This window comes from Mus musculus, chromosome 1 (genome assembly GCF_000001635.26).
Source record: "Mus musculus strain C57BL/6J chromosome 1, GRCm38.p6 C57BL/6J".
Taxonomy (NCBI): Eukaryota; Metazoa; Chordata; class Mammalia; order Rodentia; family Muridae; genus Mus; species Mus musculus.
In genome coordinates this window covers 155168824-155188286 of record NC_000067.6, presented here as the reverse complement: position 1 = coordinate 155188286, position 19463 = coordinate 155168824, and the positions used below count along the sequence as shown (strand labels likewise).

General features: G+C 42.9%; 1 protein-coding gene and 1 pseudogene across 3 annotated transcripts in view; both read right to left on the bottom strand.

The window, feature by feature from the left end:
* Stx6 (syntaxin 6) overlaps window positions 1-19463 on the bottom strand; it is a 48940-nt gene that overhangs the window by 19281 nt on the left and 10196 nt on the right. For 2 of the 3 annotated variants that reach the window (XM_006529766.4, NM_021433.3), the window contains exons 2-4: window positions 14132-14301; window positions 10339-10433; window positions 447-509 (exon numbers count right to left, since the gene is read on the bottom strand). In XM_006529766.4, the coding sequence (XP_006529829.1) occupies window positions 447-509; window positions 10339-10433; window positions 14132-14301 (328 nt within the window). The remainder of the gene's footprint in view (window positions 1-446; window positions 510-10338; window positions 10434-14131; window positions 14302-19463) is intronic. The other variant, XM_017321868.2, reaches the window with a different exon arrangement.
* Gm8850 lies at window positions 7808-8588 on the bottom strand (annotated as a pseudogene).

The following is a 19463-nucleotide window of genomic DNA, read 5'->3' as shown; positions in this document are numbered from 1 at the left end:
AAGGAGAGGGGAATTTGAGAAAAGTTAGGGAGGGGAAACAAAATGAACAAAGTATATTGTATAAAAAGAATTTAAAAAAAACAAAAAACAAAAAACGTGGCATTTGTAAGTTTTATGTCCTGCTGTCATGAAGCCTTGCCACATGCCCGAAAGCTTTGGGGCTAACCAATCATGGAGTGAAACCTGCCAACCTGAGCCAAAATAAACTCCTTTTCTTTCCTCTATAAGCTGATTAGCTCAGAATTTTGTTACAGTAGCAAGTAATAACAGAAACTAAACAAACAAAAGACTTCCACAATACCTACCCTATCAGCCCCCTCCCCATCAGTGTGTACAGGTCTTGTTCTCCATCCTGTAATCCAGGGACGGTCAGCAATTTCCAACCTCAAGGATCTAGCCAGGTGCTTCTTTAATGGACACTTATACTCTGTCTGGTATTTTCTTACCTGTCTGTTTTTCCTTTCAGCCAGTGCCTGCACAGATGAAGCTGACATCTGATCCTTCATGTCCTGATGAGACAGACAACAAATGAGATATGACATAAGGAAGGCATGGACAGTATTTCCCATACAGGTAGAACCCACGATTGATTGCCTATCTTTAAGCAAACGACAGCATTCTTTGGCTTTTATTTTCAGTTTCAAACAGAAAAGAAATAGGAAAGGTTTTCCCTTAAAAACAGGTAACGAAGATGCTACATTTAGCCAAAAAGAGAAAGGCAGTCAGAACCAGGGCTAACTAATTTTCCTAACTTCCCGAGCCGCAGGAGCTGACATCATCTGTTCTCAGGCTGAGGGGACCTAGGTCCAGAACGACTGATACCTTCTCAAAGTCACATAGCCAATAAACGGCAATGGGAGGGTAAAAGCCAAAGGACTGTGCTCAAGGACTAGCATCCTCTAAAACACATGTAAAACCTGTTCTTCTTAAAGTACAGTTACCATTAAACTCTTGCCTGTTCAGTTCTTCTGGGACGCAATCATTCACAGGACAGACTATTTCTAACATCAGAGCGAATTTTTAAAGTATTATCAAAAATAATGTATAGAAAAAAATCAGTGGCTATATTATATCAGATAGTATATTTATTCAAGCAAAATTTCATTAAATATGAGCCATTAAAATTCTTATTATAATGGAGTTAATTCTTAACTATGATGGAAAACACTAAAGAAAGATCTAAAGTATGTTATAATTACAATACAGTTTTTTTATAGAAGAAAAAAGTCAAGATACTTTGAAATTTTCTGTTGGCAAGTAGACTTATTTTTATAGATGCAAATATAATGTATTCAACTTTTGTTGTTTTAAAGCAAGGTCTCTCTCTGTAGCCCTGACTGGCATGGAACTCACTCCGTAGACCTGGCTAATCTTGAAATCCCAGATCTGCCTGCCTCTGCTTCCCGGTACTGGGACTGAAGTGTATGCCCTCATACCCAGCCGGGCATCACGAACCCTGAAGAGTGAGTGCTGGATCAGGGGTGCCATGGCTTTATGGTTCTTACTGTACTTAATTGTGAATAACCACCTGGCTTCAACTTTCAAAGCCCTGGGTCATTCATTCATCAAAGACTAACTGGTGTCTAATACGTATGTAGCAGGTGACATGGCTTAGTCCTCTGCTCCTTTAGAGTTCACGGGGTGACTTACCTGACTCAGATACCCAAGAGGTTACTAAAAGTGTGCTTCTCTAGGCCCCATCCTAACCTACACCAGACACTCTTTATGGCACACTTTAACAAGTCTCTCTGGGAAAAGAATGTTAACACTGAAACTTGAGAACCTCTGCTACATACAAATTCTAGAAACCTCAAAACAAGATAGCATGTCCTAGACCGAAGAATTCCCTACTGATCAACTGAAGTGCTTTAATATTTATTCCATCCAAAAACTACATTTATTTAATACACATTACTAATGAGAGAACAATAACTTTCTAGTTTGCCAATGTTATAACAGTCTTTCTAAAAGAACAATGAACATTATACTTCCATACTGGAATCAGACAAGTGGCACCTTAGCCTTCAGTGGTGTGTGTGTGTGTGTGTGTGTGTGTGTGTGTGTGTGTGTGTGTGTGTGTGTGTGTGTGTGTGTGTGTAATCTGTTCACTGTCTACCGTTGGATAGTAGTGGTAGGTACTGGCTTGAACACACCTCCAACAGGCACCTGAAGTGCTGGGTAAACCTGGACAGGCTCATGCTTCTTGGTGCTGTTCAAATGGACTATCCCATTAATAAACTCATCAAATTGAATGCTTAGGATTAGTGACTTTTTCTATATTGTTGTATGCTAATAGAGTGTTTTAGAAACTACCACATAATGCATGGATGGTAACAGAACAAACTCTTTGAAAATGAGTTTTGTTGTTTTGTATCAAACAGTTTAAGAATATTCACTGCCTTGACCCGAATAATAGCCATTTATTTAAAGAAAATAACTAAAACAGATGGGTAAAAAAATTTCTACAGTATCATTTATAAAAGTAGAAATAAGGACTGTGTCCAAATAAGGTGGAGAGAATTTACAGTAGACCCAGACCTACAGTACTATGGAAAACACCTTGCTTATCAGGAGATTTCCTTCAGAAAGCAGACCAGACATAAGTGATATAGCACAGAAAGGCTTATAGCCCACAGCAATCAAAGCACAGCTAGAGGCATTTTCCCAATTGGACCTGCTCCAGACTTAGCAATACTTCTTAGATAACTGGCTAAGTTGGACAGTTTGCTGAACTTCTATTTCTTCCATCCATTTGCAATAGTACTTCATGGGACCATTGTGGTGATTAACAGTGACCATTGAAATGGACACTATATATAAATATACAGCCATTGAAAAAATTATCAAAATTTGCTTCTGTCCAACAAAGTTGCCATACCAGTTGTAGTTGTTGATCACCTTGAACAAGGTCAGTAATTATCTTAATTAACTAAAATATAAATTCTATTACTGTTAAATATCTTTAGAAAAAACTGGGTTTCTAAATCTACTTTTCAATTGCAAGTTTAAATGATGGCTAAGTTATTTTCAATAAAAACTTCACACTTGAACTGAAAATTTAGAGTTTTTAGTATAACAAGTTTAAAAAGTTTACTATTTCTTATACTGGCCATATGTTTAAATGATAATTTCTGAGTATATTAAGTTAAATAAAGTTTACTAAACTCACTTGTTTCTTTTTTAAATGTGGCTACTAGCCGGGTGTGGTGGCGCACGCCTTTAATCCCAGCACTGGGGAGGCAGAGGCAGGCGGATTTCTGAATTTGAGGCCAGCCTGGTCTACAAAGTGAGTTCCAGGACAGCCAAGGCTACACAGAGAAACCCTGTCTCGAAAAACAAAACAAAACAAACAACAAAAAAAATGTGGCTATTAGACGTAAGTGGTTCATACTGTATTTCAACTGGACAGAGTCAACTACATCTACCTGTATTTACACACATGTATGTTGCTGTTTGTTTGGAGACAGTTTTCACTATGTAGCCCAGGTTGGTCTTGAACTCATGATTCTCCTGCTTCACCTCCCAAGTGCTAAGGCACCAGGTCCAAGTCACAATACACTCTCCTCCCTTTTTCTTTACTCTCCTTCTCTCTCCCTGATGGGTCTGAGGATTTAACCCAAGACATTGCGCATGCCAGGCACACTCTGCAGTAAACATCAAGAAAAATTTACAGGATATCCTATCATTTCTTAATAAGAGTTTGTGTTCTAATACCCAGAAAACAGGCAGAAAATGATTATTTCTTTTTAAGAAATCTATCTATTTATGAATTTACTTATGTATTTAATGTAATGGGTGTTTTTTCTGCATGCATGTCTATGCACCCTGTGTGTGCCTCATGCCTGTAGAAGCCAGAAGGTGTTAGATTCCCTCGTACAGGAGTTCCGGGCAGTTGTGAGTCATCATGAGGGAGCAGAAAGCTGAGCTCCTATCCTCTGGAAGAGCAGCCAGTGCTCTAAACCACTAAGCCATTTCTCCAGCCCCAGAAAGTTATTATTTCTAGAGAGCAAATTTCAGACTGGAGGGGCATTTTCACCTTTCAAATAGAATTGTTCACATTTCAAAAACAGCAAGCACCGAGCATTCTTAACATGTAAACATGCACTTGACTAACAAGGCTATCATCTAGGGGAAACTACAACACAGTGCTGAATCAGGGATTATTCTGAGTACAGGGGTTTTTTCTTCTCTTGTAAAAAAGCGACTCTTTTTTTTAAATAAAAATGCAATAGATGAGTGAAATGTTTTTTAATCTCAGATTCTTTTTTTAATTAGGTATTTATTTCATTTACATTTCCAATGCTATCCCAAAAGTCTTCTTCTTGGCCCTGGCGTTCCCCTATACTGAGACATATAAAGTTTGCCCGACCAATGGGCCTCTCTTTCCACTGATGGCCGACTAGGCCATCTTCTGCTACATTTGCAGCTAAAGACAAGAGCTCTGGGGGTACTGGTTAGTTCATACTGCTGTTCCTCCTATAGGGTTGCAGACCCCTTTAGCTCCTTGGGTACTTTCTCTAGCTCCTCCATTGGGGGCCCTGTGATCCATCCAATAGCTGACTGTGAGCATCCACTTCTGTGTTTGCTAGGCCCCAGCGTAGCCTCACAGGAGACAGCTATATCAGGGTGCTTTCATTAATCTCAGGTTATTAAAGTTTTTATTTGATAAGGGAGGGAGAGAGTATGTATCTCTCTCTCTCTCTCTGTGTTTGTGTGTGTGTGTGTGTGTGTGATGGACACATTCTCTCAGCATGTACATAGTACACATGCTCACTCCTGCAGTGGAGCACAGCTTTCAAGTGTGGATGACATTTTATCTATGTAGGCTAGTTAGTCACCAGACACCGCCTAGGAGATCACCTTCACACTGGGATATGGAATTTTAGCTGTGTTACTAAACAGTTTTAAACATCTTGTAACAGTCTATCATGCCAAAAACAAAATTACTCATCCTCTTTTTAGCACTTGAAGCTTAGGATCAGCAGTTAGTCCCAATAAAATACGATCCATCTGCTAAAAGAACAACAAATGTCCTGGCTATTTATGCTGCTTTCATGTCAACTGTTTCTGAACTGAATGAACGAGATACTGTGGATGCCAGCGCTTCCCACTCAGGGGCCCCTCATCCTAGGGTCATCTGTACACCTCTGCTTATCTTAGCCTCGTCGACTAACCAAAGTCATTTCTGCTCTAACTGATGGCAAATGCTCTTGGGGTGAAACACTGTGGACCGTAGGGTACAGGGTACAGTATAGTTCCAATTTTCCTTCCAAAGTTAAAACCAGAAAATGTTAACAAGGATATTTTATTGATACAAAGGAGGCCCAATAAGACTACTGACTTGTGACATATCTATCAAGGTCAGAGCTTAGCCTACATCTCAGTTTCTTGGTGTCTTATTCACTGACCTTCCAGCATATGCTGCAAAACCAAATGTACTGAGTCCCTGGAGTAACCCAAAGTCACTTGAGGGGTATCTCCAAAACAAACCTATCCCCTGTGACGACTCTGTTGAACAGATGACTCCACAATGTAAAAGGACTTAGCTGGATACAGATGAGCCAGGATATCGCTCAGTGCTAAAGTGCTTACCCTGCATGCATGAGGACCTGGGTTTATCTGCAGCAGGATGCCAAAGGAAAAGGATGGGGGGAGAGACTATTTTATATAGTAACTAAAATGGGTTTTTTCAGATAAAAATTACCAGGAAACTTAATAAAAATTGGACAACCATGGAAGATGCTTAGCAACTCTTTAAACAAGGGAAGAGTAGAAATTCATGGCCAATGAATCCTAATCAGGAAGTCACTTGGGAGAAGGGCTTTGCTGTAGCTCAGAGTGTATGTCTAGCATGCACAAGTACCTCACATACAAATCACACAGAAGAATTTTTCTTCTTCACAGAAAAGACAAAAGGTTTTGTTTATCACTGACTGCTCTGCCTGACAAACTGACTCAATCAAATTAGAATATCCTCATTTAAGAATAAAGTAGAAGGCCACCTGTGGTGGCACACGCCTTTAATCCCAACACTTGGGAGGCAGAAGCAGGTGGATCTGAGTTGGAGGCCAGCCTGGTCTATATAGTGAGTTTCAGGACAGGCAGGGCTATGTAAAGAGACCCTGCCTCAAAACAAAACAAAAACAAACAAAAACACAAACAAAATATAGAATAACTTTCCTAAGTCAGTACACCTTCTAAGCTTTCTCAACGCTCACCCTTACTCTCACTGATTAGTGTAACTCTCACTCTCACCAAAGAAGAGTCTTTTGCAGCAGATGGAGGGCAGATGGAGGGAAGCCACAACTGGTCAACATACAGAGAGAAACTGACCGTGGGGTGCCCAGGCCCAGTCAATACATCTGCAACACAAACCCTACACCAAAGGGTCAGGGAACATCATGGAAGGAAGGGTGGAAAGACTGTAAGTAAGAGCCAGAGGACCAGGATGTTGCTATGAGATGCTGTCTTTGGTAAATGACAGGGAAATGAACCCATGAAATTTTAACAATAAGGTACCTAATCAAGACCTGCACAATGACAACACCAGCTGACATGGTAGTGCAGGTGGGGACTTGTCAAAGGCTCCACTCCTGGGTGAAGATCTACAGGTTATGACTGGCTGCTGAGGAGGAGATCTAGTTTTCTCTAGGCACAAGCCCTGTGATGGGCTATCCAATCCCAGGAGGATTGGATATATACAGTATGTCCAAGGAGCACAGGGGTTGAACTGGGAAGAAAGAAGGGTGGAAATGATGAAAATAGAGCACTAATATGTGACATTCTGAAGGGAAAAAAGTAGGCCACTACAAAACGAAAAGTCTGTAGGCCCAATGCTGGCTACGCCTGTGATCTCAACATCCTTCTATAAAATCTGCCTTGTCCCATTTCCCAAATCTGCCATCCCCTGCCCCTTCTCCACAGTTCCTACCAAGAGCCTGTGATCTCTTCAGCTGAACACACCAAGGCCAATTCATGCAACTCTTTTGTTTTTCATCAAGGTGACTGCCGCTCTTTCCTTCTTCTCTGTAAGACTTTCTTTTTTCTTTTCTTTTTCTTAAAATGTAATACTGTTTATTTAACTTCAAAAACATTTCAGCATTCTAAACATATAAAAAACAACAGAATGTTGCAAATTGTGTTTAGGTCCAGAGGGTTTTTGAACTTCCATTGATGCAGTTCTTTGTTTTGCTGACAATGATGAGTTCCACAGTTTCTTTAAAAAGTTTTAGACCTACTGCACTTAACTAAAGAAAAAACTCCAAGCACTTCTCATGCCAGCTGACCCCTCCCCCTTTCCACAACTAAGAATGTCAGCAGAATGCTATGCCACTATATACAAAAACAAGACAACCTGGAGCTAAAGGATGCTCACTGCAGTATTAACAGGTCCAGCCTCACAGTGCACGCCCTGAGCTACGGCCCCCTCCAAAAGGCATCTTCCCCTCACAGCCTCCACGCCAAGCAAGGAGCATCAAGAATCTGTCTGGGTTGTTTTGTTCTCTTTACAAACTATAGATATGTACAGTTGACAACTCAGGATTTCTAGCCAATAACCATATAGTTAACACTACCTTACGAGTTGAGAACAAAATGCCAGAAACATCTTCAAATGCCTTGTCACACCAACAGCAAAGTGCACTGAGTGAGGAGTACGTGAGAGCGCCTTTTGGTTTTAAAAATGTTTGGAGCAATGTACAACTTTGATACAGTTTCAGGGCACTCCGGAAACCCATGACCACTTCATGTAAACCACTGACACTTTGAGAAACTACAACATGATCGTGATCAATTTTGTAATTAAACCTAACAAGGGCAATAGACACAACTCAAATAAGAGATGTGTCAATCACAGCGCTCTCCTACTCTAAGGTATTCACAAGGAGACAGAGTTTTTATTCATCTTCCTCTTCTCCCTCCTCCTCTTCTTCCTCTTCCTCCTCCGCCTCCTCCACCTTTTTCCGGGCAACTTTAGCAGACCCCTTGGCCCCCTCAAACTTCCCTTTAGACTGCCAGTCAGAGACACCCTTCTCATCCTTCTCCTTCAGCTTTGCTGCCTTGGTGACGTAGGCTGCTTCACTGTCACTCAAGTTCTTCCACATCTCACCCAGCTTTTTTGCCACATCTCCAATGGAGATGCCAGGGTTTGTGAATTTGATCTTGGGATGGAATTCAGAGCAGAATAAGAAAAATCCAGACGGGGGTCTTTTGGGGGCATTTGGGTCCTTCTTCTTGCCTCCTTTAGCTGGTCTATAATCTTTCATCTCCCAATCATAGCATACTTTATCTGCCTTTGCCATTTCATCAAACTTTGATTTCTCTTTGCTAGACATGGTCTTTCACCTCTCAGAGCACTTCTTGGAAAACTCTGCAAAATTGATGGGACCCTCTGGGTTTTTCTTCTTATATTCTTCCCTGCATGTCTGCACAAAGAAGGCATAAGCAGACATCTTGCCCTTTGGTTTCATGGGGTCACCTTTAGCCATCCTGACTGTATTGTTCGCTAGTCTGGGCAGCACAGGGCTCAGTGCTCCCCAGCCTCAAGCTAGCTGCCTCCACGAGAGCTGCCTCTCTGTAAGACTTTCAATTCAAGTTATTAAAACCAAGTCAGCAAAAGTCCGGGTTCAATTACTCCATCTGTGGCATCTGTGGCAAATACTAACAGTTTCCCAAAGGTGGGGGCAGGGAATAAAGTAAAACAACAAAGCCAGTAAGTCCACCAAGAAGTCAGTTGTGAGCACAGCTGAGTGGGGTTTAGGTCTCCTGCTCTGTACGGATAGTAAGCTTCTGGTGTCCTGTTAGGATTTAAAATAATCCTAAAATGTACTTTAAAGAGATTTTCAAATATTAATAAATGAACTTCAGCCGGGCAGTGGTGGCTCACAACTTTAATCCCAGCAGCCAGAAGGCAGAGGCAGGTGGATCTCTGTGATTTTGAGGCCAGCTTGGTCAAGAGAGTTCTAGGATAGTCAGAGACACACAGAAGGACCCTGTCTATAAAAAAACAAAGGAGAAAGAAAAAAGAAACTTCAGGATCTACTTCCAGTCATAATTTAACTTTCAACATATAGAGATCTTTGAATTCTGATTCTCAAAACTCACAAGGACCACCTTACTGAAAGAATAAATGCATTGATTAAAGACTATACACATGCAGCACACATGGCTCAGCCAGCCAGATGTGGTGGTTCACACCTGCAGAGCTAGAGCTTGGGAGGCTGAGAGAAGTGGATCCCCATGAGTCTGAGGCCAGTGTGGGCTATAGCGTGAGGGCGGACACACAAAAGATGTCACCTAGCCATTTTACAACAGAAAGTCAGAATGTTGAATTCAAGTACTCATTGTCTCCAGGGGGCACCTGAAGTCAAAAAGGTTTCTGCTCTATTACATGTGAGCTTATATATAAACAATTTAGTTATAAGTACAGAGAGAGGCCAACTACTGAGTGAAACAAAAGACAAGAATAAAGTTCAATGATAATCTACCATTTGAGATCATTTCGAGAGGAAATCACATGGTGAAAGTCTTTGGCAAACACTAAGCAAGGTTCCTGCCATATGTCAGCACTGGTCTGATCCCAAGTCTTTTTCTTCAAGGAAGCTACTTTCAAGTACATATGTTAATGGCAGCTGCTTCTCTTACATCTAGTTATGCTAATCAAATGGCTTAGCCATATACTTTCAAAGTGTAAAATAGATCTGAATGACACAAGATTTTTACCTAAACTATATTTTCTCTTTTATCCTTTACTAGTGGGTAGTATTCTTAATAATTTTGTACTAACAATGTGTCCCCTCACTGGCTTGTTCTTACATGCCACCCTTGGCCTGCCTGCTCTGGGTAACTCCTGGGAGGCTGTCAAGCCCTTGTATGGCAGTTGTAATAGTGCAGTGGGAGTTCCAGAAGCAACTCAGATGGTAGGGACGGCCACCAGCCAAACCCAGGAAGAGCACTCTAACAATGCACATGATTACCAGTCAATCAGGAAACCAAATGGCTCCTACAAGAGGCTTTGCTTTTGTCCAGAAAGAGTGCACATTAAGAGTTTTGTTGTTGTTGTTGTTTTTTAATCTCTATTTTAAGGAAGTTAGACACATAGGCAAGTAGATCAGGCTGTTAGAGTAATCTTCCAGCCAGCTGTTTATTATCTCGTTCTCATTCTAACAACCCAAAAATTCAAAGTAGATTCCCCCCAATTACAGACTAGGACACATTGGCATTGAGTTCATGCCGAGTTCATGTTGTTTGAGAGTCAGCCTGCTGGGCTGTGGCTGAGGGAGGTTTCTGACCAGTGTGTCTGTCTCTTGCACTGACAACACAGCAAGGCGTGCTCCTTACCCTGACAATTTGCCGAGTACTTGTGATGAAGGCTTTTCTTATGCTCAATTCAGTTGCATCCAAGTTGAATTTTCTAGGATTTGCTTCAACTATGCGTAGCCAACAAATTAAGGCAAAACAGCAGTGCCTGATAAGCCATAGGGCACTGAAACACAAGGAATGAGATAACCCAAACCCCCTGAAGACACTCAACTTCACAGAACATCCCTAAACTTCCTCTCCAACCACAGCTACGAGAGGATCCCTTTGCCCCAAGACAGAGATGACCTGGCTGGCGTAATAGAGCACCTGTAATCCCAGCGCATGAGAGGAGGGAGGGTCTTGAGTTCCAGATTAACCTGTGTCTCAGGCTGGGAATGTAGCTGGGCTGAAAGCATGGGAGAGGGTGGGAGGGGTAGAAAAGACATATGGGGCTCACCATAAATTCATAGCTAACTGACCACAGGTCAGCTAAGATCTTCCTGGTGTTTGCCAGCATGTGTGTTATCCTTTGGGAACTCCTGATGCAGGGAACCTATAGTGTCCTGGAACTCACTACGTAGCATGGCTTTCAACTTGTAGTATAACCTGCCTCAGCCTCCCAAGTGCTAGAATCATAGTCACCTCAAACAGCTTTTGCAAACTTTTTAATTTGTCATCAAAACTCTTCCTTATGCCAATGTGATAACCCTCTACCTCAACCTAAAGAGATCAAGCCTTCAGAGAAGGTGCCTTTGACCTCTTTAGTTCCAGCCCTGGCTCAAAATCCTTGTGTTCTCTCTCATAAACTGTAAATTATCTTTATCATCATCATCATCATCATCATCATTATTATTATTATTATTATTATTGTCTGTTCTCAACCCTAATTCCATGAGTGGTAGCTAAATTATTATTATTATTATTATTATTATTATTATTATTATTATTATTATTGTCTGTTCTCAACCCTAATTCCATGAGGGGTAGCTAAACCCTAATTCCATGAGAGGTAGCTAAACCCTAATTCCATGAGGGGTAGCTACAGTTTCTTTTGACCTAATCTTAAAAACCAAGAAAATGTCCAGTAGACAGAACACTCAAGAAACAATTGCGAAATGAATGATGAAAACCAAAGCTTTTGTTCTTTATCTCATGTCTTCTTTGAGACAAGGACACACTATGCAATCAAGGCTTGCCTAGGCCTCACTGCATAGCCCTAAAGCCCAGGCTGCCTTAACCCTTGACTCTCCTGTCGCATCCATCCGAGTACTAGGTAGACACCACCAGGCCTGGGCCTAACAATTTTCTTTTCTTCTGTTCTTCCTTCCCTTTCCTTTTCTTTCTTTTCTTCCTTCCTCCCCCCCCCCCATCCCTTTCTTTCTTTCTTTCTTGTGGTTTTTCAATTTTATTTGTATAGTCTTTTCAAAGTTTGGTTAGCATATAAAGCAACGCTTCTCTGTGACTCTCCATACAAATGTGCCATTATACTTCGCTCTTGTTTGTCCCCACTGCCCTCTCCTGTTCTCTTGCCTCACAACTGACATGCCCTGATCTGTCTCAGAGGAAACAAGATCCTCTTGAAATTGCCTCTCCCCTCAGATTTTATGTAACTTAAAAGGCACCATCTATAACAGTAGAAGTATCATAATGATGAGGAAAAAGTACCGTGGTCTCTAGCTCAGAAGTTAACACTACATGTCAACACTGCCTATAGGCCCATGCTGCCCAGTAAGTGAACCTTGTAGAGGTTGGTTTCCTTGATAAATTATTTCATAGAAAAACACAAACCAGAATTCAGACACTGAACCAGCATTATCATCTAACTAAAGTTTTGGTTACAGAGACTTTCCGACTGAGAACAGAAAGCTTCACAAGTCAACATCAACAGATGTCCAGTCCATCATCAGAGCTGTGGGCTTTCCCCCAGTATCAACTGCATAAGTTAGCATAATGGATGTGTTTTCACCAAACATGGCTTCACGGTACAGGCAGCTTTTCAATTGACAGTGGTATTTTAAAATCACTTCTTAAGTGGAGAACTCTTTGAAGAGATTTTCTTTTGAGCTCTAACTAAAGGCTGTACCACTGGCCTATATACACTATATATATATACTATATATACTACACGGCAATGACTGCGAGTATGGTGCATGCACTCATGCCTGTGTTTCTACAGGGCCCAAAACCTGGTCCTCGCATGCTAGGATCAAGGGCTATATTACCAAAGAGCATCCCAGCCTAACTGCTAAGCCTTTATAGTCAAATACTCTGGACAGGCCCCTTTTAAGCTCTCGATACATGTAACTCTCCTGGCATTCCTAAGTTGGGCACTCTTTATCCTAGAGTTCTTTTGAAGAGGAAACTAAAGCACAGAGAAGCTTACTGGTGTGGCCAAAGCCAGAGTCACTGCTGTGACACTGTATCAAATATATATTTCAATTCCATCTCTGGCACAGAGAGCTCTTAAGGCCCTTGGAGTCTCCAGATTCTATATGCTACTAGATAACTAGTGAGTCCTACACAATTCCTCTGATCACCAAACAAACCAACTCTATGACTGGTGATAGGAACTTCCAGCCACCAATACCCCTGTATTGAGAAGGGGACTAAAGGTTGAGCTAATCACCAATAAGTAATGACCTAATCAATAATGTTTCTGTGATGAAACTTTCATAATCCTGAGGTGGACAGGGTTCCTGTGGAACACCACATGAAAGTGGCATTCCTGGAAGCCACACAATGCTCTTCTGCCTACCTTCCCCTGGGCATCTCTTCCACACACAGTGTTAGCATTCTGTCTAAGCTCCGTCCCACAGTTACCTGGCAATAGCCAGGTATTCTTGACTCACTTTAAAAGGGGCTGTTTGCCCCCTCCTTGCTCTCTTGTTTCTCTCTTATTCTCTTGCTTTCTCTTCCCCACTCTCTCCACATGCTCACGGCTGGCCTCTACTCCTCTCTCTCTCTCTCTCTCTCTCTCTCTCTCTCTCTCTCTTCTTCCCTCCCTCCCTCCCTCCCCCTTCCCTCTCTCCCTCCCTCCCTTTCTCTGCCTCTACTATCCTCTTAATTCCCCTCCCCATGCCCTGAATAAACTCTACTCTGTACTATACCATCATGTGGCTGATCCCTCAGAGGGAAGGGATGCCTCAGCATGGGCCCGTCAAGGTACCCCCTAGCCCCATACCTGACTATACCTCCACAGGACATTTCCCCCTCTCTTTATCTTTTTATAAACACATAATACAGACTTTATAATACACAGCCAATTAAGCAATTCATTTCCCTGAACTCTACAAGCTGCTCTTGAAAAAAATTAAACAAACAGGAAGTGAGTTTGACTAACAAGTTAGAATCTGGGGTTTGCACCTGGCATCTGATATGGGGGGGCTATGAGCACTACAGGATCCCATGCTATCTCCAGGTACATAGTCTCAAAACCATAGGACACTCAGTTGGTGTCTGCTGGAGAACCGTTTGGTATGTGAAGAAAAATCCCCCACAGATATCAGAAGTATTACTATTTTACTATTTGAGAGGAAAAGTTTACTTTCACTTCTACAATGGTGGAATGAGAAACGGGACACCAGCAGACTGACTCCAGGGTCCAAAGTGATGATCACTGCCCTATACAGTCTAGATCTGGAGGGTTTGCTATAGACGGAAGAATAGGGCTAGCCTCCCTGAGATCACCCGGCAGTGACCAACAAAAGCCAGCTCAATCACTATAAAAACCAGCCTCTCTCTCATCTATGGCTCAAGACATCTAGATAAAACCTTGTCTGTCTCTTGCCCATGCTCCCAAGTCCCTAGACCCCCAGACGACAGAGAAGGATATTGATGGTTTCATCGAGGTCCTCCAGATCCCACTCTATGCTGCGGAGATTGTTCCTCAGCTCGTTGGTGGTCCAGTCGATTTCTTCCCTTGTTGCTGCAGAGGGGCCCTGAAGGAGCTCTGTCCATCTCTGAAACAATCCTTGGGCAGTGTTGACTGCTTTCTGTACCTCTCTGTAGTCAAGGTAAAGGGAAAGGAGAAGTCACACATGACTCATTGATGAATAAAAGTAGGACTCGAGGCAACATCACCACACACATCCTCACAGCATCATCACACACCATCCTCACAGCACCTTCACATGGATCCTTACAGCATCACCACATACTATTCTCACAGTATCACCACACACTATCCTCACAGCATCACCACTCACTATCCTCACAGCATCACCACATGCCACCCTCACAGCACCACACTACACATCCTCACAGCATCACCACACACATCCTCACAGCACCACCACACACATCCTCACAGCACCACCACATGCATCCTCACAGCATCACCACACACATCCTCACAGCACCACACTACACATCCTCACAGCATCACCACACACATCCTCACAGCACCACCACACACATCCTCACAGCACCACCACATGCATCCTCACAGCATCACCACACACTATTTTCACAGCATCACCACACACTATTTTCACAGCATCACCACACACTATCCTCACAGCATCACCACATGCCACCCTCACAGCACCACAATACAAATCCTCACAGCACCACCACACATATCCCCACAGCATCACCACATGCATCCTCACAGCATCACCACACATATCCTCACAGCATCACCACATGCATCCTCACGGCATCACCACATGGATCCTCACAGCACCTTCACATGCATCCTCACAGCACCTTCACATGCATCCTCACAGCACCTTCACATGCATCCTCACAGCATCACCACACACTATTCTCACAGCATCACCACATGTCACCCTCAGAGCACCACAATACACATCCTCACAGCACCACCACACATATCCTCACAGCATCATCACATGCATCCTTACAGCATCACCACATGCCATCCTCACAGCATCACCACATACATCCTCACAGCACCACCACATGCCATCCTCACAGCATCACCACACACATCCTCACAGTATCACCACATGCCATCCTCAAAGCATCACTACATGCATCCCCACAGCACTACCACATGCATCCTCACAGCATCACCTCACACATCCTTACGGCATCACACACCATCCTCACAGAACCACCACACGCCATCCTCACAGCACCAGGACATCACCACTCTCACACCCCTCACAACCCCAACACACAAAACAAACACATAGAGTGGGTATTATGTTCCCAGCAGATGCAGAACAAATTGGCCATTATTTAAGCAACTTTAACATCAAGTTTGTTTGAAGAAGACAGTTCTGGGGTTTTCTAAACAAACAATACTAAAGTAACACAAAGAAGCAATCCTATAAATTAACTAGAGGGTCCTTCACATCCCTGTAGCTTTCATTTGGTGTGAGAGTCAGTATCTCTTTTCTTAGTGTGGGAGGAATGGAGGATTACCATCCATGGGTTGCGTTTTATAGATTTAAAGTATTTAATCTGAGACATTTTAACCCCCAGATCTCTCTGGAATATTTTAAACATTTCATCTTTGCTAAGTGTCTGCTTCCTAGAGTAAGCAGCACTGATGTGGTTCTTGTTTACAGCATGGGATGAGGCTCAGAAACACCACCATACAGCATGCTCTCCCAGCAGGTGGAGTGAAAGGGTCTACAAATCTTCTTCACTATCACGAGGCTTAAATCCCATTGAAACGACTGTATCAAAAGATCAGTACGCAGGTATGCATGTGTGCACATGTATGCACATGTATGTACATACATGCCAAGGCCAAACAACATCCTCGGGTGCTGTTCCTTAGCACCTACCCGCCTTGGTTTTTGAAGCTGTCTGTCTCACTGGCCTAGAACTCCTTAACAGCACTGGGCTGGCTAAGGAGTGATGAGCACGGCTTTCCCTGCCTCTACCTAACCAATCTGGAAAAACAAGCTACAAACACAGTGGCTGCTGGAGAGCTAACTGAGGTTCTCATGCTTGCAAGCACAGCACAGCACAGCACAGCACAGCACAGCACAGCACAGCACAGCACAGCACAGCACAGCACAGCACAGCACGCCTTTACCAAATGAACTGTCTCCATAGCCTGTCCAGTATCCTAACTACAGTAATTGCATACCTGAGAATTCATGTCATTATGCAGAAGCAGATGGTAAAGGAGTGGATTTCATTATAACTAAAGTATAACCTTAAAAAAGTAAAAGAAAATCCAGGCGTGGTGGTACAGGCCTTTGATCTCAACACTTGGGGAGGCAGAGGCAGGTAGAACTTTGTGAGTTCAAGGTCAGCCTAGTCTATAAGGTGAGTTTCAGGACAGCAAGGGCTACATGAAGAAACCCTGACTCAACAACAAACAAACAACAACAAAAATAAATGAAGAAATGTCTAGAAAGGGCAAGATTTTATAAAATTAGTAACTCTTACTGATTCGCAAAGACTCTGTGTAAAAGCATATGACTAGCTTTTTCCTGAGTTCCAGGTGGTAAATCACTGGGATACAGTAAGGTGCAAGGGTTTACAGAACCACCCAGTATACCACTATTCATCAGTGCAAACAGCAACACAGTGAGAGGCAAAAACATAATATTGTTATGAAAAGAGTTTGAGAAACAAACGGATCCTCCTGTGGCTCATCTTGAGAGCCCCTGTGGTCCCAGACCTGATTTTCAGGCCTGTATGGTCTCGGGGCTGGAAAGATGGCTCTATGGCTGAGGGAGCTTGCTGCGCTTCCAGAGGCTCTGAGTTTGGTTCCTAACACCCACACTGGGTTCCAGAGATCAGCACTCTCTTCTGACCTCCTCAGGCTCCTGAATACATGGGGCTTGCGTACAGCTGACACACATACACATGAATCAAAGTAAGAGTGAGAGAGTGGGGCTGGGGGTGGGGCTGATTGGATAGTTTTTAAAAAGCTCTCCGGGTGATCGAATATGGAGTGGACTCTGGTGGCACTAAGTCCCTAAGTAAACCACAACTAAAGCATGTCCCAAAGAAGCAGGAATCTGAAAAATGTGATAGGGCAATCTCAGAGTAACGCCCAACACCCCACAGACCTAACCAGGTCTTGGTTTGCTCTACTCTAAAGACCTTGGTTTTAAATCAGGACTCATTTTTAGTTTTCATTGTAGAGGACAAACAGAAGAAAGGTAAACAACCATTACTTCACGTTTCCAAGGCAGGGTTTTTTGTTTGTTTGTTTGTTTGTTTGTTTTGTTTTGTCTTGTTTGTTTTTTTAAGAGACCCCAAAGTTAGGTACTGTCAGCAATGGCTCAGACTTTGGAAGAAAAGCCAGAGCTCATAGTGTGTCCAGAACCCCAACTGAAGAGTTCTGAAGAGGTCTTCCAGAGAACCAAACCGCCCAAGCTGCTAGGAACAGTTTCCCAGGCATGAATAGGCACTAGGGAATTATGTGGGTCACAACCAAGTGTTTTGAGGGTGGTGGTTCTTTTCTCTTTTTAGGGGGAAGCATGTTTGTTTGTTTGTTTGTCTGTTTTAAAGACAGGGTCTTTCTATGTAGCCCTGGCTGTCCCAGAATCTTCTCTGTAGGCCAGGCTGGCCTTAAACTCAGAGATTTGTCTGTCTCTGCCTCAAAGTGCTGGGTAAAGGGCTCTATCACCATGACCAGCAAGTGGTAGGTTTTGATCTCACTTTGTAGCCTAGGTTAACCTTGAAATGGGTTAATGTTGCTTCAGCTTTCAGAAGGCTGACATTATTGTAGGCACAGGCAACTATGCCTTGCAGAAAACTTTGAAAACACTAGTCAGAATTTCCCAAAGAACTTGAGATTTTCACAAAGTGCCAAGAGCCACTGGCCACTTCTCAGAATGCACAAGACCAACCAGGACACCCTCTTCCACTCAAAACCTAGGTACCTAGCAGTATGCACTGAGGACCACTTAGAACTGCACATAAGCACCTAGCAGTATGCACTGAGGACCACTTAGAACTGCACATAAGCACCTAGCAGTATGCACTGAGGACCACTTAGCATTTCAACAAATCAGTCCCTAAAACTCAGCAGCATAATCCTGCCATCCATCCATCCATCCATCCACCTGCCATCTGTGAGGCAGAAGGAGAGGCCCTTCTTTCCTTCTCTGACTTCCTGGAAGAGGAAAGGAAGGGAGGGGGTCTCAGTCAACCCAGCCGAGGAAGGGCCACACGAAAGCCACCCCCCACACGGCAGCCTGGTAAGCACTTTATTGAACGAGTGATTGCTGTGGTCAAGCTGCTCCTTTATTTGGACAGCCCGGCTTAGCTATTCCAGACCTTTCTCTCAGTTATGCGATGCGAATGGTAAAGAATACACACAAGCACGATACACTTTGACTCTTAGGGTTTGGCTAAGCAAGCTTCTTGGTTACTAGCAGTTGGCTCACCAACAGCTTTGGAGTCATGCCCATCATTTCAATTAAAGCTCGCTAGCTATCTTCCCAAGAACTAAGGCTCTAGCCCCTCTGCAGAGACACCTTGATCAAGCACGGATGAAGAGAAGTGGCTATCTCCATGTGAGTCAGGCAAGTTTACTTCTAATCATGTTTCGAAAGTCAGTTTGATGCACCATGTCATAGGCAACAAAGGCACTGCATTAGTAAAACTCTGAAAACAGAAACTTTACCCCCTTGCTGTCTAACAGCCTGTCAAAAATCACCGTATCTGTGAAGTTCTCATAACCACAAAATGAAGGACCCTAACTAACATCAACCCACGATAAGACCACAGGACCACTGTAACACAGCTCTTCTTTCCTGATTAAGAAATGAATGTACCTTCTCAGAAAACAGGAAAAGCCAGCTAAACTTTCCAAACAAGACTTTTACTGTCTTCAGACAACAGTTGATAGCAACAAGACTAAGCTTTGGAAGCTGGCTCAACAACGATCCATTGGTATTGACTGTAAAGCCTCCTCCATGCGAGTTTCCAATTTGTCATGGCGTAGTAAAAGGCTCACCATCCCAAACAATCTAGGTTGGGAGGGCTACATTTCCAAATGTTACCCCTCCATAAAACATCACAAAGGTTTTTGTTTTTTGTTTTTTTTACTTATATTTAATTAACTTTGCTAAATATATGCCTGCAATAGTGGTACATGCTTTTAATCCCAGCCCATAGAAGACAGAGGCTAGTAGATGTGTGCGTCTGAGGCCAGCCTGATCTATTGAGATCCTGCCTCAAAAGAAAAAAAAAAAAAGAGTTTGCCAAATACAGAAGTAAAT